At 31.4% G+C, this 24,807-nt stretch overlaps 3 protein-coding genes across 8 annotated transcripts; 2 read left to right on the forward strand and 1 right to left on the reverse strand.

Annotated features, from left to right (window-relative positions):
- Window positions 1-1,763: 1,763 nt before the first annotated feature.
- LOC117915531 (putative pentatricopeptide repeat-containing protein At5g52630) lies at window positions 1,764-5,501 on the forward strand. Of its 5 annotated transcripts, none has more exons than XR_004651410.1 (4): window positions 1,764-1,839; window positions 2,666-4,639; window positions 4,720-4,808; window positions 5,015-5,501. XR_004651410.1 is itself a non-coding variant. In XM_034831098.1 (2 exons), the coding sequence occupies exon 2, from the start codon at window positions 2,794-2,796 to the stop codon at window positions 4,510-4,512; it is 1,719 nt and encodes a 572-aa protein (XP_034686989.1). In that variant the 5' UTR covers window positions 1,764-1,839; window positions 2,666-2,793; the 3' UTR covers window positions 4,513-4,643. The 5 variants fall into 5 exon arrangements, 1 of the variants encoding a protein (XP_034686989.1); XR_004651412.1 differs by having other exon boundaries at window positions 4,741-4,808; XR_004651413.1 differs by having other exon boundaries at window positions 1,779-1,839; window positions 2,730-4,639.
- Window positions 5,502-7,786: 2,285 nt separating this feature from the next.
- LOC117916769 (non-structural maintenance of chromosomes element 4 homolog A-like) lies at window positions 7,787-11,801 on the forward strand. 2 transcript variants are annotated; one of them, XM_034832940.1, is made up of 7 exons: window positions 7,787-8,248; window positions 8,346-8,426; window positions 9,638-9,881; window positions 10,022-10,115; window positions 10,601-10,817; window positions 10,902-10,993; window positions 11,299-11,801. In XM_034832940.1, exons 1-7 carry the CDS (start codon window positions 8,095-8,097, stop codon window positions 11,548-11,550), a joined length of 1,134 nt encoding a protein of 377 aa, XP_034688831.1. In that variant the 5' UTR covers window positions 7,787-8,094; the 3' UTR covers window positions 11,551-11,801. The 2 variants fall into 2 exon arrangements, with proteins under 2 accessions (XP_034688831.1, XP_034688832.1); XM_034832941.1 differs by lacking the exons at window positions 7,787-8,248; window positions 8,346-8,426 and adding an exon at window positions 9,265-9,516.
- Window positions 11,802-11,834: 33 nt separating this feature from the next.
- Window positions 11,835-17,048, reverse strand: LOC117916768 (enoyl-[acyl-carrier-protein] reductase [NADH], chloroplastic-like). The gene is made up of 13 exons (XM_034832939.1): window positions 16,795-17,048; window positions 15,600-15,913; window positions 14,983-15,092; window positions 14,824-14,879; window positions 14,653-14,737; window positions 14,518-14,565; window positions 13,565-13,639; window positions 13,377-13,488; window positions 13,198-13,249; window positions 13,055-13,106; window positions 12,890-12,947; window positions 12,335-12,433; window positions 11,835-12,232 (listed from the first exon to the last, which is right to left on the reverse strand). The coding sequence occupies exons 2-13, from the start codon at window positions 15,874-15,876 to the stop codon at window positions 12,078-12,080; spliced, it is 1,179 nt and encodes a 392-aa protein (XP_034688830.1). The 5' UTR covers window positions 15,877-15,913; window positions 16,795-17,048; the 3' UTR covers window positions 11,835-12,077.
- Window positions 17,049-24,807: the final 7,759 nt, after the last annotated feature.

The raw sequence follows: 24,807 nt of genomic DNA on the forward strand, positions 1-24,807 counted from the left end.
GTGTAAGAGGACCCCAATCCCTTGAAACATGACAAGATATAAAGGATGAATCATGATATCTTGATGAGTTGTTAGCATTACATGTGTAGAAAGTTTGGATGATATTTACATGTAAGCACTTTCAAAAATATTAGTTCTTGATAACATTACTATAAATGGGGATATTTTAAATAAAAATTATTTTAATTGTGTATAATTTGACATGATTATATGAAGTATTTTTATCTTAAAAAATATTATTGAAAAAAAATTAACTGTTTAGACAAATTTAGGAAATATTTTTAATAACTTGAAAATTTACTTATAGAGTTAAAAAATTACTTATAATGTTTTCTCAAAAACATTTAAAAGTGTTGTTTCTACCTAGTGTTTTTAGTAAAAATATTTTTTCTAGAAGTGTTTTTAGAATAATTATCGATAAAGTGTTTCTTCAAAAATCATTATAAACAATTTTAAAAAATATGAGAAATCATTTATAGTGTTAGAAAATCACTTGTAATATTTTTTGAAGAAATACTTATATAGATGTCTTAGACAATAATTTTATGAAGTGTTTTTAATTTTTTTAACACTTTAAAATTATTATATTTCAAATATTAAAAATCATACAAACACTTTTTAGAATCATTACCAAACATACTCGACTCATTTTTCTATAAGTACTTTTAAGAAAATACTTAAAAAAAAACACTTCAACTAAAAAAACTTCAAGTAAAAACATCGTTAAACATATTTTTAATTCTTATATAAAAAAAATAAAAGGAATAACTAATTAAAAAAATTATATATATTTAAATTATTTAATATTTCTATAAAAATAGAAAATAATTTTATTTATTTATTTTTTAAATGTTTATTTCTATTTGTTTTTCCTTTATATTTTTCCATCAAATTTTCTAGAAAATAAAACAAAGGGTAAATATCTAGCTTAAATCCTTTAAAACGCCTCTATTTCCTTTTGTTCTATTATTATTATTATTATTATTATTATTATTATTATTATTATCATATCTAAGTTTTTTTATTTTTAGAAATTGATATGCCATGGTAAGTAAATCTCTATTTTAATTTTATGATAAAATTAATAAATACATGACTAATGATTTATGAAAAACATTTTTATTAAAAAAAAAAAAAATAGTGATAGATAAGAAAAAAAAATCCTGTTTACATTCATTAATTGTTTGAAATATTAAAGACGTGGTTTATATTATTCCATAAACTCATAAAACGATTTTCAAAATGATAAAAAACATATTTTTATAAAATTCAGAGTGTCGTCATGAGAATGAAGAATCTGTTAACAAGATATTTTGGATATAGAGTTCATGTCGTATCCTTTGGCTTAAATATTTTATATGGATAACTCATCTATACAACTTAATTCCAAGTTTGGATAACAATTGAAATAGATTGGATTACGGGCATATTTGATTCCATGACTCCCACTAGTGAATCTTGGAAGTTAGTGTCTTGCATCACTAAAACTATTTATTAAATTTGTGAAATTCGAAACCGACTTAATTCTGATTAAATTGATTTTAGATTGAAATGTTCAAAGCGAAGTTTGTTGGGTTGAATTTGAGTTAGGTTTCATTTGATTTTAGATAATTTAAGTTACAGCATTTTATCAACACTCAACGGGCCTGGGAAATGTTGGAAATCGGAGGACTTCAGCCCAATAGTAAAAAAATTGGGCCGACCAGGCCCAGCCCACTATCATCGGACTAAATCCCAATTGGGGTTTGCTTGCAGACGAAGAAGCTCACATCTCTGCACAGGAAGCATTCAATCTTTCTTTCTCCGAACCCTGCGTTTTGGCTGATTTCTGAGTTCAAGGTAATTCCTAATTCAATCAATAGACTTCTAGGTTTGGATGCCGAGAAAATATGAGAAAATGATGGAAAATTTGTTCTTAAACTCAACTCACAGGACTCTTTGTTTTTGTTTTTGTTTTTGTTTTTTGTTTTTTTTTTTTTTTTTGTGTGTGTGTTTTGGATTTTTGGTAGCAAAGAAAGTGAGAGGTAACAAAGTAATCGAAATGTGTTTTTATTTTATTTTTTCTCCATTTTCTTGGTAATTAACAGAGGTTCGGATTTCACTCGAGTGTTTGATTAGTTGGGAATGCTATTGCTGGAAGTTTTGAATTCTAGGGATTCTCTTTGAAAAGCGGTGGAGCTATATTCAGTTTGGGAGAAAAAGTTTGCCACTTTACTGGGAATTTTTATCTTTTTTCCTAGAAATAATATGGAAATGAAAATGTTGTTCTCTTTTATTGCTCTATTTTCTTGGACACCAAACAGAGGACTAAAACTATTGTTATCTGAGAATAAATTTATAATAATGATAAAAAGGAAGATAAAAAAAAGTTTAAGTGCAAACTTGAAATGTTGTTCTGCATAGAATTTTCATTCTCATTTATTTTTATGAATGTTAGAGACAAGTGATAGCACCATTGTGGATCATTTTTAAAGCACCATTTTGGATCATGTTTAAATTATTAAATGATATTTTCTATTATGGTGGAACAATATCAATAAGTTTATTTCTATTTTCTTAGATTTAGGTTTGCTTTTCACATGTGGCAAGTGTAATGCCATGAGAGGAGTTGGGAAAAAAGGATATGGAATTATAAAATTCTGATTGAATGTTTTTATTGGTGTAGGAAAGATCTTTGTTTAACTCTAAACAAAATTCTGATTGAATGAATTTTGGTGACCAAACACCAGCAATATGTGAAATGGAGTGACGGAGGATAGAAGGGTTACTGGAATTTTGTGGGGGAGCTGTAACATGAGAGAGTTATACACAGCCACAACCACATCCACACCTAACAGTAACCCTCGCCTAATCCATGCGCAAGCCATCAAAAGCGCCATCACCGACCGCTCCTTTTACAACTCTCTCATCACTCTCTATTCTAAATCCAACCTCTTATCTAAAGCTGTTCGTATCTTCCACCACCACATCCCTTCCCCCAATGTTGTCTCATGGACTGCCCTCATCTCTGCCTACGCCTCAACCTCATTCGCTCTTCTTCACTTCATTTCCATGCTCCGCCACCCCACTCTTCCCAACCAGCGCACCTTGGCCTCCCTTCTCAAGACTTGCGCCTCCCTCCCTTCTCTCTCCTTTGGCCTCCAACTCCACTCTCTATCCCTCAAGCTCTCCCTCTCTGCCCAACCATTCGTCGGCTCCGCGCTTGTCAACTTTTACTCCAAATGTCGGTTGCCGCTTGAGGCTTGCAGGGTGTTTGATGAAATTACACAGAGAGATGAGGTTTGTTTCGCAGCGATGATTGTTGGCCTTGCCCAGAATGCACGGCCTGTGGATGCGCTTCTGGTGTTTGGTGAAATGAAGGCTTGCAATGTGGGGTCTACGATGTACAGTGTGTCTGGGGCGTTACGGGCTGCATCAGAGCTGGCGGCGTTGGAGCAATGTAGGATAATCCATGGCCATGCTGTCTCTACTGGATTTGATTCGAATTTGATTGTAGGGACTGCTTTGGTTGATGGGTATGGGAAGGCGGGGCTTGTCTTAGATGCGAGGCGGATTTTTGATGAACTGTTGCCAAGTTTGAATGAGGTGGCCTGGAACGCAATGATGGCGGGTTATGCACAGCAGGGGGATCAGAGGTCGGTGGTTGAGCTCTTTAATTCCATGGAAGCTCGAGGGCTTGTACCGGATGAATATAGCTTTTTGGCAATCCTAACATCATTGTATAATGCAGGCTTGGTCGGTGAGGCTGAGTGGTGGTTGACCAGGATGAAGGTTGATTATGGGCTGGAACCAGGGTTAGAACATTATACGTGTTTGGTGGGAGCAATGGGCCGAGCAGGGCAATTGGAGGATGCAGAGAGGATTGCTATGACAATGCCATTTGAGCCAGATGCTGCGGTGTGGCGAGCATTACTGTCCAGTTGTGCAATGCATGGTGCAGCGGACATGGCTTGGGCTATGGGAAGACGTCTAATGGAACTTGACCCACAGGATGACTCTGCTTATGTGATTGTTGCAAATGTTTTGGCCACCAATGAGAGGTGGGATGAAGTAGCTGAAGTGAGGAAAATGATGAAAGATAGGATGGTGAAGAAGGAGGGTGGGAGGAGTTGGATTGAAGTGCGAGGAAAGGTTCACGTGTTTTTAGCGGGGGACAGAAGGCATGAGAGGAGCCATGAAATCTATGCAAAGTTAGTAGAGCTGATGGAGAAGATTGAGGAATTGGGTTACAGTCCAGTCTTGAAAGAGATGTTGCATGAAGTAGAAGAGGGTGTGAAAAAGGAAACCCTTTGGTACCACAGTGAGAAGTTGGCAGTGGCATTTGGGGTGGTGAGTGATGCAGCACCGCCTGGAAAGGCGTTACGGATTGTGAAGAACTTGAGGATTTGTAAAGATTGTCATGAAGCTTTTAAGTATATTAGTTGTGTGGTGGAGAGGGAGATTATAGTGAGGGATGTCAACAGATACCATAGATTTTTGAATGGTACTTGTACTTGTGGAGATTATTGGTAACCCATGTGAACCTGAAAAATGCCAGACTATCAATTTTGATTGTAAACTCATTTTAGATCTTAGGCAGTGTAACTTAACTCTGAGCAGATTCAGTTCTATAGTTGGCCAAACTCTGAATTCCATTTTGGTAAGATTTGCGTTTCTTATCTCTTTTCCTCTCTCAAGATTTGTATTTCTCTGAATTTTTTTCTACATTTTGATTTATAGTTGGGTTGATTCAAACTTCAGAGGGGATGCATTTGGTGCTACATCAAAGGATGATCTTTTGTATCCTCAATTAGTGGAACACTTAGAAGGTTTGCTGCTTCTTTATTTATTTTTTATTTTTGTTGTCACCTTAGTGCTAAGCTTCGTTATGAAACATTTGCTCCATTCCTAGCTGTCATGCACCTATTTTTTCTTTCATGGCAAAACAATCTCGTTTCTAGTCAATATGGAATATGCCCATTACCACCTTATTGTTTCTTTTTCTGATTTCATTATATATTATTTTTTGTTGCAGTTTGTGTTTTTTCACATAGAAAGCCTGCAGAAGGTATGAACCTCAAATCATGCCCACTGGTTTTTGCTTAGTTAATCCCAACCTACTTGGACCTCATCAAACAAACTGCCTTGCTACAAAGAAATTGATAGGGGTGCTATTAGAGGTTCTGCTTATTAATCATACTTTTTTCTTTTAATGATTTTTTTCTCAGTCCATTTTTGTCCTATTAATGCTTTATTTGATGGTAGTTATTTTTCAACCATTCAGACTCTTAATAAGGGAATTTTTTGAAGCTCATAGTAAGGGTGGTCAACATTTCGAACATTGAACCTTTTGAAATCCTTCTCCCACTTGTACAATTTTTTATTTTTTTGGTTGAAGTTATTGCTTCCTAAGGAAATAAATGAATACGTATTTGTTTGTTATTTGTTATGTCAATTGTATAAACTGCCATAATGGTTGGTATTTTATTGTTCAAGGTGGTTAAATTTTATGTTATTCTCTCTATCTCTCTGCTGCCAATTTTGCAGGTTTTCTCTAAAATTTATCTTTTCAACTGTGTTTAGTATTCCATTTGAAATATTTCAAGTAATTAGCTTTTTAAGTAAAAGATTTGGGCATGTTTGGGAACTGTTTTGAAGAACTGTTTTATATTTTCTAAAACAAAAAAATTGGAAAACACGTTTGACAATTAAAAACTGTTTTCTGTTTTCTGGCATCAGAAATTGGAAAACAGTGTGCTTTTAGATAACATCTTTTACTTGTTTTTTTATAGTTGTTTTAAAAAATAATTATACAAACATATATAATGATTAAAAATAAAGTTGTGAATATAATTTTTTTTTTAAATATTAAAATCAGGTTAAAAATATTTTAGGTTCTCAAATAGATTTTTGTTGTACAAAATATTAGAGAATAATTTTTAAAAATTATTCTTAAAAACTATTTTCTAGAACTTGTTTTAAAAAATAGTTTTCAAACAAGACCTTAGTTTTGTTGTTCAACTAGGACTTCATATGAATGATTTCTCATCCTTTAATTTTTGTATTTGGGGAAGGATTTCTCATCGTTCTTTTTTTTACTCCTTTAATGAGAATGGTTTTTGTTTCTGATTAAGGAAAAACACCAGGACTTCATATAAAATATTTTTAGAGCTTTGTTGAATGGAGGCCTCTAAAATTGCATGGGTCTATCAAATTCCAAACAAAGGTGAAAACCTTCGAAATATTATAGGAAAACTTTGGAGCTATGTAGAATTTAGAGCATTTAAAGTTTTATGAAGATCAAGAGAGTCAAAGGGCTTGTTTGAAACTGTTTTTGATAATAATTTTTAAAAATAGTTATTAAGAATAGTTCCTAAAAATAATTCTCTATCATTTTTAGGAGCAAAATTTTATTTGGAAAGTGAGATGTGAGACAAATATATATATATATATTTTAAAAAAAAACTTATTCTTGATTAAGGTACTATGCATTTATATATAATACAAAAGTTATTTAAGTATTTTTTCGTATTTCTAGTTGTTTTTTAAAATAATCTATGAAAAGAAAAGAAAATTCATGAAATTCGTTTTACAATTTTTTGTTTATTTATTTATTTTTATTTTTAAATTAAAACCCGTTTTCTGTTTTAAATCCTAAAATGATAATTCATGTGGGTGTAAAGTGAGATTCGATGATACAAATATAATTTATTGTGTGGAGGAAAGTTCGAAGATTGATGATATTAATTTGAAGAGTGGTGTCATTCATTTGGAATAAACCCTTAAAATAGGCATAATGTGAAATATATATGTTATTACTAGTTTTAAAACATCATTTAATTTAGATATAATTTTGAATTTGAGATTTTTTTTAAAGGTATATATGATTAAAAATAAATGAGTAAAGAAACAATAGGATAAATTAATGCAAGAGAAAAAGTGACCAAAGGTTTGCCAACAAAAAAAAACTCAACAAGAGCTCCATTATTACAAGAAAGATAATTTTCTAAGTAATTTTAACTCTCACAACCTTAATTAATTCAAAAAAGAAAAAACAAATCTAAATACCATTACCTTTTCAGGTAAACAAAATATACAAAAATAAGATAATTTACGAGAAAAATATGTTTCTATATATGAAAAAAAATCATAAAATAAAAATTCAAATTTATAAAATACAAATTTTAAGTAATTATATAAAAATAATTAACATTTTATATACTTTTTGGTTAAAAATACTATTTTGACAATTCAGATTAAAGTTTTTTTTTTAGTGTATTTATAAAATAAGAAAAGTTACTAGAAATACTTAATAAATATTATGAACAAGGTATTACATACTAGTGTATAATATAAAAGTTTTTAAAATATTTTTTATTTGTATAATTATTGTGCAAAATATTATAAAAAAACAACCCAAAACATCTAAAATTTGTTCTAAAAAATATCTTCTTTCTAAAAGAAATTATTAAAAACTATTTTTATAAAAAAATTACTAAACATGTTTTTTCTAAATTAAAAAAAAAACTATTTTTTAAAAAAAAAATTAAAAAATTGCTTTTAAAAAAAATTATCACACAAAAGTCTAACCATTTTTTATAAATCATTCCAAAAAAATACTCTATGAACATTTATATTATGCTTAAGGCAATGATAGCTGCTTTCTAAAACATAATTTTGTTTCAGAAATCAATTTAAAAAATATTTTTTAAAATTATTTTAGAAAACGATGTGAAAGAGATTTTAGTAATTTACAAGTTCCTCACGAATAAAAAATAAATAAATAAATAAAATGAAGACAAAACAAAAGTAAAACATAGGGAAAAAAAAAAAGGCAAAGAAAGAAAGAAATTTTGTAAATTTCAAATACGCGGGAAAGTAGCCTCCAAAATTAACCCACCGTTACAAACCCAAAGCCTTCAAAAACGAACCCAAAACACTTAAAAAAGAAAAAGAAAAAATCACTTTTAACTTAAAAAAACAACACATTTTCGATTCTGAAATCCTCTTTCTTCTGGTTTTCAAATTGAAAAAAACACTCGAAACACTTTCTTTTAGGGTTTTTGTTGTGTTTGTTTTCATTTTCGTAAAAAAGTCTTCGCATAAATCAAAACCATGAAAAGAATTCCGAAAAGCGAAGTGAAGCCAGGAAAGGGGAATCAAAGTCTCCACTCAGAGGACACGGAGTCGACCCGTCACAGTCAACAAGGCACGGCGGATCGGAGAGTTCTTCGGTCTCGATATCTAGCTGTGAAGAATCTGATCAGTGGTATTTATTTTAATTTATTTTCGTTTTTTTTTAATTTTTCTATCTCCGTCGTTTTTAATTTTTTATTTATTTATCGTTTTTGTTTTTGTTGTTGCAGATAAAAGAGATGATATATCGAGAGCAGGTTCCGATAAATTTAAGTCTATTATTAGCGAAGTGGAGAACTTGCATCAGTTTGGTATTGATTTCTTTTTTTTTGTGTGTGTGTGTGTGTTAATTGTGATTTTGTATGGGTTTGTTTGTTTAAAGGGAAATCAATTTCGAGGCAAGAGTTTTGCTGAGAATAATTTAGCTTTTAGGATATAAAGAGGGACAAGGCAAATATCGAGGGAAAGGGATTTCTAAATTCGGAAATGCTCTGGGGTACACATTTAATTTTCATTTGTTTTTGTTTGTTTTGTGGGAAAGTAGTTTCCGGAAATGTTTTCGTCGGAAAGGTTCTAAACTTTGGGTGTGAGTCGGGGTAAAAGACAATTTTTTTCCTGTATTGACCCAACTACTTCTTGTGTTTGGTTGCTGGGAAAATATACAGAGCAGAAGTTCAAATTTTATGTCACTAGTAGGATCCACCCAACTTCAGTGAATAGTTTTATAATGCTTGAGATCATGAAAAAGACGGGACTCAAATATTTAATTGACTTCCATTATTTTAATTTTTCCTATTTTTATCTGCTATTAAATGATATATTAAGGTTTGTTTGGAAGTCAGGAAAGGATAAAGAAAAGATGGAAAGTGGAACAAATTCTAAATTTCCTTCTTATTAGCATTAAGTATGAAAATTTACGAGTTTCTTTTTCCGGTTCCTTGATGCTATTGGGATTCAATAGTTTAATAAAATAAAAAATGAATTTAAAATTAAGAAACTATTTTATGTCATGTTACAAACACATTTCATTTATTGTAACTCTTCTATATAAAGATTAAATGGTTTGAAAACGTATAAATTTTTAGTCAACTTTAATTACAATTTGATTTTTAAAATTAAATGCAAAAAAATCATTTTTCTTAACTTTTTTCTTTTTATTTTCTTAGTACTTTTTAAAAACCAAACATAATATTAGTGAATTGTTCAAGGAGCCTTTTGAAAAGCATGCCATATAGGACCACGCTTGAATCAATGGATGCTACATTTTTGCTAGTAATTGAAATAATATCATCATCTTGGAGCTCTAGAGGAAAGAAAGAAAAACTTGTTGAATCAGGTTATTTGATTGGTAAGTTTTGGAGATTTTGTTGGAAGAGTCACAATGATTCATGCAGTTAACAGGTTATTGGTTTATCAATTCAATTTGGATTGAATATTTCTTACTTATGTTGTTTGTTAATCAATTTATTTCTTATGATATGATAAATATGCTAAAAAATTGTCCATCCAATTGGGTTTTCAGTTCAGAAGCCAAGAGAGCAAGTTGCAGATGCAGAGGCTCTATTGGACATTGCTAACACCTTGGTGACCTCTGTCAAGTCACAGACCAATGCTGGTGTTACACCATCCGACTTAGTAACATGTTTCCTCAGCAAATATGGGCAACATGGAGGAGGATTCACCACAGAAAATCCTCGAATCCACTGGAAAAAAATTGGGATTGTTGTTTCACCCATTTTCAGAAAAGGGCAAGGGTGCTGCACCATGTGAGTTCTTAGGAGGACCCTTTTATCAGAAAGCTAGTTAGGATTTGTCTTTGGTCATTGTCTGCATCTTTTATTTTTTTACACTCACTTGTGGCTTTGGTTCTATTGTCTTTGATTTTGCTTTGTGTTGTTTTCTCAAGGCTTGGACCTATGAACACTGAGTTGAAGCAAAGGAAAGTTGCTGTTCATCAAAAGCGTTCGAGGGAGCCTACTGAAAGCACTCGACCTGAAGAGGTATGGCATTGCTCTTTAGCTTAGCTTCAATGCTTACTATTGATATGGCTAGGTGGTGGCATGTGTTGTGTATTTGGAATTTGCTTTCAAGAGGGAAGAGAAGAACAGTAGAGATCAAATCCCACATCAGTTTATGTAATAGCACTGCAGATTCAACTTATACCGACTTTTTTTTTTTTTTTTAAATTATTGGTTGAAGAAAATAATGCTATAAATTTTATTCCAAGTACTGTGTTTGTAACTTGTCATTGATGGACTTTGCATGTAAATTTTAGAAACTCTTATTATAGACAGCCTCCTGCTTAGGATTATTCCTCTGATTTGTCATATTATTTTGAAGTAGATTTTTGGATTGTCTTCTTAGTAGTGCCAGATGAAAACCCATGAGTGATCTTAATATGACAGGACTTTGAAGTAAGAAATAGAGTCCATCAAGTTATTTCAACAAAAAGAATTTAAGTAAATTTCTTGGTCATATGAAACAGCTTAATAATTATGAGGAAGAACACAGATCGGATACTGACAAGAATATGGCAACCATGTTTGAGATTCTGAGGAGGAAGAAGCAAGTCAAGCTTGAAAGCCTCATGTTGAACAGGAAGTCCTTTGCGCGGACAGTGGAGAACTTGTTTGCTCTGTCTTTCTTAGTCAAAGATGGACGAGCTGAAGTAGTTGTTGATGAGAATGGCTCACATTTAGTCTGTAAGACACATCTGGTCAAATAGCATTTAGGGTTTTGATCATATTTGTGTTCCCCATTAACATCATTGTTGTTTTCTTCTGCAGCACCTAAGAATGCTCCCGCTGCTAGTTCTGTGGTTGCCAGAGAGGTGGTTTACTCACATTTTGTATTCAGATTTGACTTCAAAGACTGGAAGGTAATAACAGAAATGCTCATTTCTTAACTGATGGTTCAGTTTAACTAGGAACTCCTTGCTTCTGAGCATCAAACCTGAGTCCTTTGTTCTCAAGTACCTTAACTTACAGCTGTTTATTGGCATTGATGTATCACAATATGTTTACATCTCGAGCTTCATCAATGTTAGACCATTGAAATACTTAATCTTAGGAAAGGAACCTGTTTTTGATCATGTTAAGATATCAGCTTTGCATTTGCCGATTGTCTATTAACTTAAAATTATCTTCCCACACCTGCTTATGTTGAATGATATATGGCTTGCAGTTGATGATGGACTTGGTGCCAGCTGGGGAAGAGCTAATGCCACACAGGGATCAATCAAAAGGCCTGAATGCATCTCAGGCAGGCTTGGCACCTAATGATTACCAAGATACACTTCACACAACACCAATCAAGAAATTTTCCAGGAATCGTGGCCTTGTCATACAGGAACAACCAATCGTAAAAGAGGACCCTGATACAGGAGATGCTGCAGGTCAGAGATGTAAACGAAAGCTTCACCAAGTTATATCATAAGCTAGTCAAACTTGTAATCATGTATACACAAGTTTCTTTTTGTGGTCAGTAACCAGATAAAGATTTGTTGTGTGCTGCTGAGTTTTTTGTCATGTATATAGGTAGCAAGAGAGCAAGCCCCTTAGCTGATATTCCCACTGAGATGGTTTCAACTTTTTGAGCACCTTGTTTGGGCTTTAACTCCTGTGTAAGAATGAGCATTTTGGAGAACCTTGATCTATTAACTGCAATACAAGTTTGTTCTCTGTCTACACCTGCTATTTTCAGTTGATAAGAGTCTAATATGGATGATGACTACTTCTATGCACTGAAATCCTGAGAGGTTTTCATTGAATGCAACGGGGAATTAAGATTATGTATCTACCTCCTTCCCAGTCCTATCATAGAAGAGACTTCCTACAGAAAAAAATACAAATCCTCATGGAAAAAATGGGTGATGCCGACAGAGCTATCCATGGATGATGCCCATAATATGTAAACAAAGTGTGCTGGTGACGGCAGATGCCAGAGCTGATGCATTAAAACCTCTAGTGCTTGTCCTTTGGAATGTTGAGGTCTGCGAACATTGGGCTATCTACTCCAACACCCATTGCATTCAGACCGTTATCGACGTATATGACAGCACCAGTGATGGCAGATGCCAGAGGTGATGCCAGGAAGGCAGCAGTGTTCCCCACCTCATCTGTTACATTTGATTTATTGAGATTAACGATGATGGTAGAGGATGATAAATAATGAAATGAGCATATAAACCAGAGGCATGAAAGGGTTTTCAGTAACCCACCTGCACTTAGTTCTTTCTGCAGAGGTGCATTAGCCAGCGAATACTCGATCATTGTATCAATAAATCCAATTGCTTTTGCAGCACGGCTTCGTAGTGGGCCTGATATTTTTATGGAGAGAAACTTGAGTTAGTTGTAGCACAGAATAATTAACATGAGGAAAATCATAAATTGAATTTGATCAATAGATTTCAAATACAAACAACCCCAAGGAAGTTTGAGCTTGAGTTCCCTCTACTTTATTGACAGGGGGTACAATGTCCAGAAACATAGCCACCTGGAGAAACTGATCAATTGATTGACAATTGGCAGCTATAGAAGATCTCAGAAAAACCAATAGAATCAAGATCCTCTTCCTAATAGACGAATATATGATATGATTACATCTTTTGGATGGGTTCACCTTTTTGATGAAATCATGTATCCCAATGCCCATCGCAGAGCATTGGGATCACATCCTGCAGTTGGAGGATGTAGGGGGCCATGAGAAGGACACCTTGCATGGTTTTAAAAAAATAGTGTGCAAAACAACAAAAGAAAAAGAATGAGCAATGTACCAGCAGATATCGTATTGACTCTGATTTTGTGTTTCCTTCCTGCTTCAAAAGCGAGCACCTGGGTAAAGCAATAGGCACACAACAATCATATTAAACACAGTTAAAGGAAGAAAGAAGGAAAAATGCACAAGAGAATATTTGGGTAGAAAAGAAAAGAAAACTCACTCGTGTATCACTTTCTAGAGCGGCTTTGGCTGAGCTCATGCCTCCCCCATATCTGCAGGTGACAATTTAAACACTATGTGATCCTACGAGAAGTGGTACTTGTCAAAACATGAAGATGGAGGAAATAAAGCAACAGGCTATACCCTGGAATGATCCTCTCAGAAGCAATGTATGTTAGAGAAATTGAAGATCCACCTGTAATAGCAACATGGCAAGAATTAAATCTAGCAACAGTATAACTTACCACCGTAAAAAAGGAAGCAGAGTTCAGAAAAAACGGATGGGAAGGGAACACAGAACAAGTATGGGGAAAGATGTGTGCCTGGGTTCATTATAGGAATGAAACACTTGAGTAAAGAAACGTAGGAGTAACTTGATGCAGATATTGCCGCAAGATAGCCTTTTCTGGATGTCTCCAACAGAGGCTTGGTCACCTATTTAAGAGATGTTTACTTGTAAAGTACCAAAATGAATGGTCAACTGATAACATCACAACCAGCAAAACAGTACCTCCGGCCCATTGGCAAGTGAGTGCACAAGGATATCGATGCTGCCAAAATCCTGTTTCACGGATTCGGCCACTTCCTGCAAGATATTTGCAAAAACCATGAAGAAAACTACAAGCATGATTCATGTGATGACGATCAGGAGCAATTAGTATAATGATCAATTTTTCCCATGTACAGGGAAACCTAATATGTAATCCAAAGACTTCCTGAAGCAGATTTGACTTCGCTTGACTATTAATGATAGTCAAACAAATTCAGTCAATAGAGCATAAACTTGAGAACTGGACGAATTTATATATATCACACTGATCTTCATGTCAGCTCATAGTCCATAAATAGTCTTAAGGATGAGTTTCAAAAGTTGGAACCCTTAGGCAAGCACTGTGTATCGCTGACACTAATGGAACACCCAAAACATGATAATGGGTAATAAAGTTACCATTCTTTTCAAGAATAAGGTTACCATTTTTTGAAGAGAAAGAGTAATGAGACTACAGCTGAGAGTTCTTTGCCTCTATTTAGATTATATTAAATCCCTTAAGCAAGCAATATGCCATTGTGATGCCAACTGGCAGCATGGTTCACCATCAACTTTTAAACTTTTCGTGTTGAGAAAATAGTTTGTCAGCATAAGAGACAATTCACAAATATCCTTCATGGTCAACTTTTGTTTAGAGGTTATACAGGACCAAGGCTTGGAGACCATTCTCTGATAGTCCAATGTCATTAGAAGGCAATGACAACTGTTGGCTTGTTGAAAATTCCAAAACATGGATAAAACATTAGACAAGCAAGTCCTTGAACTTAATCAAGAACACATGGTCAAATTCAGGAGGCTTGAACCCAAAAAAGGAAACCTACCAGTGCCCCCCCACCAGAAAAAAGAAAAAAAACAAAACAAAAAAGAAAAGAAAAGAAACATGCATTTTAGAGAGTAGAATTATGAGTATATACCTGAACAGTCCAATTAGAGGATCCAGCATAACGCTTATTTGCTTTTACCTGCATAGACTCATAAAACAATGATATACTGAGGATGCACTTGACCATTTTTCATATTTATTATAGGACAATAAACTTCTTTCTTACATCTTCAGGTACATCCTCAAGGGTGTCATAAACTGCATCCAAAGGATATATTTTGGTGATCTCCATCAAAGAACCATCTGGCAACCTAAAACATTAAACATTCCATCAGAAGAGCCCACTTTTTGTTTATTCCCATTTAAATTTGACAGAAACCTAAGTCTAACATCTTACACGCGTGATTCATCAAACTTCCCACGCCGTAGGCTGGTTTCAAAAATGTTCAATGCCTACACAAGGAGCTTCCCAGTTAGTAATCCAATGGTTTGACATGGCTCAGATTACTCTGTGATTAAAGAAGAGAATGATATATGTGATCATTAATTTACTTACAGGAACCCATGTGCCAACAAGAATTTCAGCACCTGCAGCTGCAAGAGATTTGGCTATTGCCCAACCATATCCATTGTCATCAGCAACACCAGCTATAAAGGCTCTCTTACCTACAGATAGCAATCCCAGTTTTAGTTGCAGAGGTAATCTTATTTTTTGTGTCTTATCAATAATCAAGGTCACAAATATCTTAAATTGAAATCACAAACCAAGAAGAGCACATCAGAGGCATGCAGACTCATAATATTTTCTCCAGGGAAGTAAAACTAGAAATCCAATGAAACCATGACTGAAAGAAGTTCAGTAACACTTGGTTTCAAGGTCAATTCATTAATTCTTCATGCAAAACCATTGACTACAGCAATGATTCTTACTTGTGCTTATCTTCCACTTGAGAACACCCAAAGCAAGGGATAAATCAAGAAGAGGAAATTCATAAGGTTATGAATTTAAATTTCGAAGTTCCCACTTACAATTGTAAAATGATAGTAAGAGCATACAATGCTAAGTAAAAACAAATCCGGAGAAAGTGATAGATCGCCTCCAATACAAGCATCCATACGACAAAACAGAAGGGATGAAAGTATACAATAACATTAAAATCTTCAAAAACTAACCCTTCAAGTCAATTGGCAACCCTGAAGTAGGCTTTTTTTCACTAGCTTCAGACATGGCCCTTGTAACAACCTTATCAAATCTTATAGGAGATGATGAAAAACTACGCTGGAAGTGGTGGAAATATGATATATGACAAGCACTAGCAAGCTCAGCCCAAGATCTCCCTTTAGAATTGGCGCCAAGCACAGCAGCCCCTGCCTTGAAAATTCTATGAGAGGAAGAAATATGGGGCCTTGCTGTTGCCATTTGCAGGCCAGAAACTGCAGTTGCTGCCATTTTCGGCAACTTGAATCTTGCAGAGGAAAACAGAAATCTGGAGAGAACACTGGTATCAGAATTAATCTACAAAATAATGTGTCGGTATCCTGGAAAAATCTCAGTACAATGACAGGCACATGGAGTTAAAAAGCAGTCAAAATTGCAAAACAGATGCCTAGGCAAACATTATCACAAAATTATCAAATTATACAAAACTTGAGTGAATCCTTTATATTTCAATTCTATTCCGTTTTTCATTTCAGTCAGGAAAAATCATATTTTCTGCAAGATATTATGAATAGTAGAGAGTACGAAAAGCAATGCATGTTGTGAAAAAGAGAAGCGCCTGTAGCGAAAATGTGAAGGGTCCGCCCTGGAAATGAGAACCTGCTTCAATTTCCCATCATAGGGAACATATTTTTACTATCACATCCTATGAGAAAATGAGTGAAAAGGAAATAGGAAGTTCGGAATAGAATTGAAACATATAGGATACATTCAGGTCTTGCATTGCTTCCTGGAATTTCACATTACTCAATGCCTAATAATCGCTAAACTCCAATTTGTCACCACCCCACCAAAGTTATTTTGCAACAATTCCTGTTTGGGTACCAAGAAACACCATAACACCAAAAGTAACTAAGCTTTTCCTGTTTTAGAACATGAACAGAATGCTCAAAATCTACTTTCTTTTTCGTTTCCTTAGCTTTTTCAGCAACCCAAGACAGAAACGTCAGTCCAAAGCCCATGAAATGAACACTCAAAAAATTCTCAAACAACCTTCAATTTCCACTTAAAACCCCTATAAATTCACAAATTCTACCCTATAATCTAGCAAAAAAACAGATATAAGAGAAAAAAACACAAAACCCAAAACAACATTGCCCATAAAAATTCAAAATAACAAAAGGAACGAGTGAAACCACACAAAATTACCTATTGGGATGGAAAACTCCGCTGTGATATGAAAACAGGGGAAAGTAATTTAGGGTCTGGTGGTTAAGGGGGATTTGAAAATTGGGTTCTGAAGAAATCAAAGGTAGTGAAAACTGAAAAGCTACTAGCTCAGCTGTTGGAGGCCTTCCAACTGCGCAAAACCCAGATGAGAAAGGGGTTTTATTCCAACCCAAGGTAAAAACGACGTCGTTTTCTCAAACTGGGACGACGCCGTTTTGGGTCAGGACGCAGTGAAATGAGATTGAATTCACTGTCGTTTCTCAGTCTTTCATTATTTGCCGCTCTTTCCAGTTGCCCGAAACGACAAAGCTTCACGGACTGAGTGGTGGGCAAGGGAAAACTGCAGCGAGCAGCTTTGGTGTTAGGGAAACGGTGGAAACCAAACGCAGCGTTTTGGCCTAGAGAAAACGGAGAAAGTACTTGGACGAGGAAATGGATAAAGCCTCCACGCAGCAAGAAAGACTCGTAATAAGGTTAGCTTCATGACCAACCTGAACCCAATCCAAATTGAAAAAACATTCTTATTTTTTGATGCTTGATTTATTTTAGGTTGGTTACATTAGACTCGAGGAAATTTGGTGAGAAAATGGACCAGGTTGGGCCCGGCCCGGACTTGAAGGTTAATTCCAACTCCAGGCCTTGCCCGCGGCCCACCCTAGCTTGGACTAAGGACTAGCTATCTGGGCCAACTAGACATTGGACGGAGAATTATAATTAATTATTTTATGAAAAAAAAGAGATTGGAATATACTTTCCATTTTTTATTTTTAAAAATAAGAAAAAGACGTCAGGCAAGAACTCTTATACGAAAAATACGACATTATCTTATATTTTCTCAAAAAGGAAAGAAAAAAAAGTAGATTTATAGTTAATAAATTACTTTTATATACTTATATTAAACCATTTTTTTATTTAACTATTCTATATAAAAATTAAATAATTTTAAAATATATAAATTTCTTATATAAAATTATTTAATTTTAAAATTAGTTAAAAAATAACAAACTTATATATTTTAAAATTATTTAATTTTTATATAAAATAATTAAATGAGAAATATCATCTGAAAATAGTTTATTAATTTTAATATTTTTTTTTATTTTCCTTCACTTTTTCATTAATTTTAAATTTATTTTTTATTTTCTTTTTCTCATATTTTTTTTTCTAAACTTTTCAAGAACCAAACATAGCTAGAGGTAAAAGAATTTTAGGATTTTATGGTTATATACAAAGGTGACAATTTGTGTTGGTAAATCATATTCATATCGTGTCAAAACCTAAATATTCTATTATATAGATTAACTTAAACTCGACACAAATAATAATTATGTTGAAAATATGAACCCAAATACTATCTAATTATTAGTTAAGTAACACATCATCAGGTAATTTGTTTAACCTATTTAAGAATCAAGTACTCCAATTTAATAATTATGTTAAGTTTATACGAATCATGATTAATGTGTCGATGAAACATGTATATGACTCAATTAACCTATTTATTTAAAAATATATTTAAAATAAATTAAATATGGGTTAAATAATTTAAAACTATATTTAGGTTAATAGATGAGATTATAAGTCAATTTGGGTCAAATTTGTGTTATGTAACTTAATTCAAATATCACTATGTATTTAACGGGTTATAAAGGTTGATATAAATTTAATTATACTCAAATTTAAACATATGAAAAGTGTGTTGGATTCAGAGTCATATCGGGGAATTATGTCAAACTTTGCTAGCATTAGTTGGATTCAGAGTCATATGGGGGAATTATGTCAAACATATGTATACAAGATATTAAAAAGATAAACAAGTTGGCAATGGAGGAATGGATGGAGAATATGGAAAGGGCAAAAGGGCAAAGGGCAAAGGGCAAATTGCATATGTGGGTTGGTGAGTGAGCAACAGAGCAAAGAGCCTGTTTTCTTTGAGGAAGCAATGAATGATCTTACGTGGACTCTCACCTCAACAACCCACACCCCAAAAAATAAAATAAAAAATTATGCAATATGCTTTGAGTACAGTGTAGGCCACCTTCATCTAAAGATGGTGATCAGTATACTGTCCCTCTTTGACCCCCAACAATTTTCATCATGTGCCTTACTGTTTCCTAGTCCACCTTCCATATATTTTTTAAAGCAAAATTTTGGATAATTACCCATTTTAAAAGATAAAAATAAAAAATAAAAAATTTTCATACAATAAATATTTGGATTCATCCAAGCACTGCCTATAAATTCCCCACCAACCCCCCCAAAAAAAAAAAAAAAAGATCTAGATAAGATTTGACCTAGAAAACCCTAAAATGGAAGGGAGAAAAACATTGTGTGGTTTGATGATGATACAAAAGTAGAAGGCCTTTTATGAGAAGAAGTTTGTGGTTGTCATCCTATCATTATAATCATTCTTTCACACTATAACCATTACCATATCCTTCAACACAATCACCCCCACAAACTCATCCTCATATTTTTCGTTTACTCGTCCTCGTCATCATTTTCATCACCATCCTCATGTTTTTCATTTGCTCATCCTTGCCATCATTTTCTTCACCATCCTCGTGTTTTTCTACCATGAAAAATGAAGATTGTTGTGATCCACATGTATAAATTTTTTTGATTATATATAAGAATCAATTGATTAAAATAGATAAAATAATATTTAAATTTGTGAATCTAACTCTTATTTTGGATATAAATGTTTTTTACTATTTTAAGTATTTTTTCGTAGGTTTTAAAAGATAATGTTATTTTTATAAGAAAATAATAAGGGTATTTGTGTTAAAATAGGGTAAAAAAATGATGAAGAATTAAATTTCTAAAATTGAATTTTTAATAATTATTTTAATTAAATAATTAATTGGTTAAAATTGATGAAATAATTTTATATTTGTAAATTTAATATTTTCTATGTTTTTTTTGAAAGGTGATCTATTTTTTTTTTATATATATCTCCTTTATTATTTTAAGTATTTATATATATATATATATATTATAAAAAATATTATTTTTATAAAAAAATAAAGATATTTTTATCGAAATAAAATAAAAAATGAATGAAATGTTAGATTTCTAAAATTAGGTTTTTAATGATGTTTTTAATCAAATATCTCGATATATCAAGTTAGACGACAACATGTGCATGGAGGCTTAGGTTAGATAATGAAAAAAAAGGGGTTATGATCACAAAAAATTATCCATGATAAAAAAATTATCCTATATAAAAAAAAAATCTTTAAACTCTCCTAAACAATTTTTTTTTACAATATAAATTTCATTATATTGATTTTTTTTTTTTCTATTTTAAATCAAATTTATTTATTTTCCCTTTTCTGGTATGCTGTTTTTCATGATTCAAAGCAAAGCCTAGTAATAGGAAAGTTTGGCACTATTTTCCTAGGAGCCAAACAACTATATATAAAGACTCTCCTACTTTTGGGTCTTTGGCTTTGAACCCAAGAAAAAAAGTGAAGCAGACAGATGAACAACGCCACATCACAAATTAGGAGTGCTGATTGAAGAGGAAGAAAGTGGGAGACAATTCTACTGCAAACAGTGCTGCTCATAGACGTCTCTTGGACTCAGAGTCATACATATGGAGAGAAAAAGAGAAAGTGAGAAAGTGAGAAAGAGAGAGTTGGTTTGAGTGGAAGACAGCTTATCCGCTGATAAGTCCACATAAAAGAGGAATTTTTCCTCGTCTTCTTTCTTTGATTTGATAAGTCATTACTGTACAGTCTAATATGGACCTGTCCATATCAATTTCCTTGAAATCGTCCTGTTCTTATAACTCATAATGTTAATTCTAAGGTTGTTTGATTAAAAAGAAGAATCTCACAGAGGTAGATTTTAATTTAAAAATTAATTTCTTTATTTTTATAAAGATATCCTTCATATTTTTTGAGTGAAAATAATATATATATATTTTAAATTTATGAAAATAATTTAAATATTAAAGGATATTTATGTAAAAAAAGAAGAAGTTATTTTTCATCTTTGAATATAGAAATAAGGAGATAATTACTTAAGTCATGTCTGTTGTAAGTCAAAGTATAAGTTTTCTACTGTCAATGTAAATCCCATATGAATAGTAATCGATTAAGATTGAATTAAATTTTGAATTATTTATTTAAAACTAATCAAGTTAAATAATATAAAGTTATAATTAAGTTAATTAGCAGAATTATTAAATAGTTAATTTGAATTATATATGTCTTATACAGGTTAACAAAAAAACTACGATTATATAGGTTGATACAAATTTGACCAAAACCCGATTATACTCAATCTAAACCTACGATAAACATGTTGTATTTGAGTCATGTTGATGAATAATATCAAACTTTACCATCCCTAATGAGAAGAATTACTTTTATAAATTTGAGATTATTTCCTCATTTTAATAAAATAATCCTTAATTCGAATACAATTTTATATGTTTCAAAATAAATAACAAAAAAATACGTTTAACAATAAAAAATAGAAAACATTTTTCTATTTTTAAAACGAGAAAATAAAGTATTTTCAAATAACATCTTTATGATTATTTTCACTTTTTTTTTAACATTGTATTAAAAAATAATTATACAAAAATAAAAAATGATTAAACATAAAATATTACACATATGAGTTATTTTTAAAACATATTTAAAAATATAGAAAACAAATAGCAAAACATTCAAATTTTCAAACAGATATTTGTACTTCAAAATATTAAAAAACAGTTTTTAAAAATCATTTTTCATGACTATTTTAAAAAACAGTTACCAAATAGGACCTATAAATACTACCTAATGTTCTCAAAATAGATGTTAAAATCAAAATTGTTAATTATACTTTTAAAAATAAAATTCTATTTGAAAATCTAAAAAATAAAAATTCTTTTTTGCCCAAAAGAGGCCTATCCCCCCTCTTTCGGATAAGATAAGCCAACCTTTCTTGTATTTTACTCATAGGGATTCCTTAGGATGAGATCCAAATTATTCATAGGGTTTTATACTTGTGAAAGCTTGAAAATTTATCTCACTCAAAGGGTGATGCATTCTAAGATATGTACTAATCTCCATAAAGGGTAAATGAAGGTTTAAAGGAATTTTATTGTGTATATTTATTCCTTCAATATCCATTTGAGGGATTTGATTGTTAGAAGCCTACAAGAATTCCCCTAACTAGAAATTAGTCATTCACAATAGAAATTATAAAAAAAAAATTTAAATCTAAAACTATATGCTATTCATAGATGAACTCCATAATACTCCATAATACTTCAAATAATTATTTCCTCACATCTCTATTTTACTTGTATCTCCCGATCAAAATATTAATTCTGATTTAATTTTTTTTAAATATTAGTTTATTAATAGAGTTTTAGAAATGTAATTGTACGTTTAAAAAACAAAGATAATAAAATAATATTGAATTATCAATTTTCATAAAAGTTTAAATTTGCAGGATTTGAATTCAATATCTTTTTTAGTCACGTGCCATTCTATACGTGCATGTGGAGCAAAATGGGGGAGAGGGCGCAAATGTTCAGCCCACACGTGTATAGATACTTCTCAATCCCCATGAGTCAGAGGAGAAACAAATATAGACAAAGAGCTGCAAATCATATAAAAGTTTAAACTTATGAAATTTAGGTTTAATATACATATTATACTCCTTAACAAATAATAATAAAAAAATATTATTATTTTTTAATAATCTATGCTCAATAAATTTAAAAATAAAAACATTTTGAAAATAATAGTGATATTAATGAAGATTTGTTTGATTCTAGCGTAATATATGATTTGTTTGTTTGATTAATTTCCTAGTAAAACATGAGTAAGAGTCTAATATAATTAAAATATAAAAATATTTTGAAAATAGTATTTAAGATTAATTAAGATTTGTTTGATTGTTTTTGTTTTTTTTTTTTTTGTCCTAGTACATTTAAACATGGGTCAAAGTCTTATGGGGAATTAGTGAATTACTAGGGTTATGTTTGGTTCTCGTAAAGATTGAAGGTAAACATAAAAATGAAAATAAGGAGGAAAAAAAAAAAAAAACCAAGAAAAATAAAAATGGATTTAAAGTCTATAAATTATTTTTGATATATTACTTCAAAATTTTTTCATTTGTTTAACTCTTTTGTATATATATTAAATAATTTAAAAATATTAAAATTTCTTAATGATTTTAATTAAATTTGGCTTTTTTCCTTATTTTTAATAGTAAAATTAAATATCAAAAAATCATTTTTTTTTATAACATTTTCTCTTTCTTTTCATAGTCTTTTTAGGAATCAAACTAAAAAATGAGAAAGATGACACCTAATTTTTTATATTTTATTTATTCCTACATATTAAAATTAGAGTTTGCATGCCAAAACTCTACTGAATATTGATCTATTAAGAGATTCTTAATTAGGGTTTGCATGAAATATTGTGAGGTTTGAATTGAGAGTTTGTGTTAGTGTTTTAAGGGCAAATTAAGTTACTAATACTTGAGGTATTCACCATAAATGAGAATAGGGTTTGTCAATTTCTTGGGTAACTTTCCTGCCGGCCAAATGATTTTCCGTCAGGATTTATGGCCGTTTCCTGTTGATACACGATCTTCGCTGTCACCGGAATATATGGAGGGTAACCATTGACTTTTCTTTTTTGCATATATCACTAAACTTTTCCTGAAAGTTAGGTGAAATTCTAAATACATTATTGATCTTATGACTTACCATTCTTTGTAAGGAGGTTCAATTTTCTATACTATCTTTTGTTTTTGAATATTTTCAAAAGGTTTTGTTTGGTTTCCCAAAAATACTAATGAAAGAAAAAAAAATAGAGGAAAATGATTTTTTTTATTCTTTGTTTATCATATGAAAAATATAAAAGAAAATAAAAAAATCAAATATAATTAAAACTAGTTAAAAATTTATGTATTTTTAAATTATTTAATCCTTAAAAAAATTAAAATGAATTTGAAGTAGTAAATAAAAATAATTTATCAATTTTTAATTTATTTTTTATTTTTCTTCTTCTTTTCCTTTATATTTTCTTTTCCTCACATTTTCACTCAAATTTTCTAAGAACCAAACATAACCTAAAATTCCATTCGTCTTATAAACATTTTTTTCCCCATCCAATTAATCTTTTTCTCTAAGTTCTATTTTCCTTTTTTTAAATGTTGAAATATTACAAAATTCATCCATTATTAATAAAATTTAACCTATAAATTTTTATAAAAATTGAGGAAAAAGAGGGGAAATTTGATTGTTGGAGGCCTACATGAATTGCCCTTCCATCATACTCCAAATAATTCTTAATATTTCAATCAAAATATTAATTTTAATATATATATATATATATAATGATTAATTGATTAAAAATGATGAAAACTTTCCAAATTTGTAAAACTAATTAACATTTCCCATTTCTGAACTTGAAGAGTAACCAATTTTTGATAGAAATACCCTTCGATATTTTTATTACATGTGTGTTTTAAAAGAAATGGTTACTTTTGCAAGAAAAAGATAAGGGCATTTTTGTCAAAAATGGGCATTTTTTAGGTTGAAAAAGGGTGAAGGGTTAGCTTTCCAAAGTGGAGAAGATTTCATCATTTTTAATCGGTTATCCCTATATATATTTCATAGAGCTTAAAAACTCTAACCCAAACTGTGGTTGTGTGTGACAAAGGAATAAAGATAATTTGTTGATTCTACTTTCTAGCAAAAAATGTAGTTTGTTTTTTTATTTTCTAGTAACAAATGGGTCAAAGTCAAATATAATTAAAATATAAAAATATTATGAAAATAATATTTAAGATTAATTAAGATTTGTTCGATTCTAGGACAAAATACATGTACCCTTAATTTTTTTTTTTTTTTGACTTTTATTTTTATTTGGGATCATTATTAGAAAAAAAAGCCTTATTTTATGCAACTTGACAACTGCTTTTGAAAACAGATTGGAAAAACGGTTTTTAAGAACCGTTTTCGGAAATTGTTCA

This window comes from Vitis riparia, chromosome 6, assembly GCF_004353265.1.
Source record: "Vitis riparia cultivar Riparia Gloire de Montpellier isolate 1030 chromosome 6, EGFV_Vit.rip_1.0, whole genome shotgun sequence".
In the NCBI taxonomy this organism is placed as follows: domain Eukaryota; kingdom Viridiplantae; phylum Streptophyta; class Magnoliopsida; order Vitales; family Vitaceae; genus Vitis; species Vitis riparia.

Bases quoted from the DNA above. Each gene is read 5' to 3' on its own strand.
- LOC117916769 (XM_034832940.1), top strand. From the start codon at position 8,095: ATGAAAAGAATTCCGAAAAGCGAAGTGAAGCCAGGAAAGGGGAATCAA. The intron at 8,249-8,345 runs GTATTTATTTTA...TTGTTGTTGCAG, and splicing joins TGTGAAGAATCTGATCAGTG to ATAAAAGAGATGATATATCG. The intron at 10,818-10,901 runs GTAAGACACATC...TTTCTTCTGCAG, and splicing joins GAATGGCTCACATTTAGTCT to CACCTAAGAATGCTCCCGCT.
- LOC117915531 (XM_034831098.1), top strand. From the start codon at position 2,794: ATGAGAGAGTTATACACAGCCACAACCACATCCACACCTAACAGTAAC.
- LOC117916768 (XM_034832939.1), bottom strand. From the start codon at position 15,876: ATGGCAGCAACTGCAGTTTCTGGCCTGCAAATGGCAACAGCAAGGCCC. The intron at 14,738-14,823 runs GTAAGATGTTAG...TTAATGTTTTAG, and splicing joins AAGTTTGATGAATCACGCGT to GTTGCCAGATGGTTCTTTGA. The intron at 12,434-12,889 runs GTACATTGCTCA...TAAAAATATCAG, and splicing joins AGTCAATACGATATCTGCTG to GCCCACTACGAAGCCGTGCT.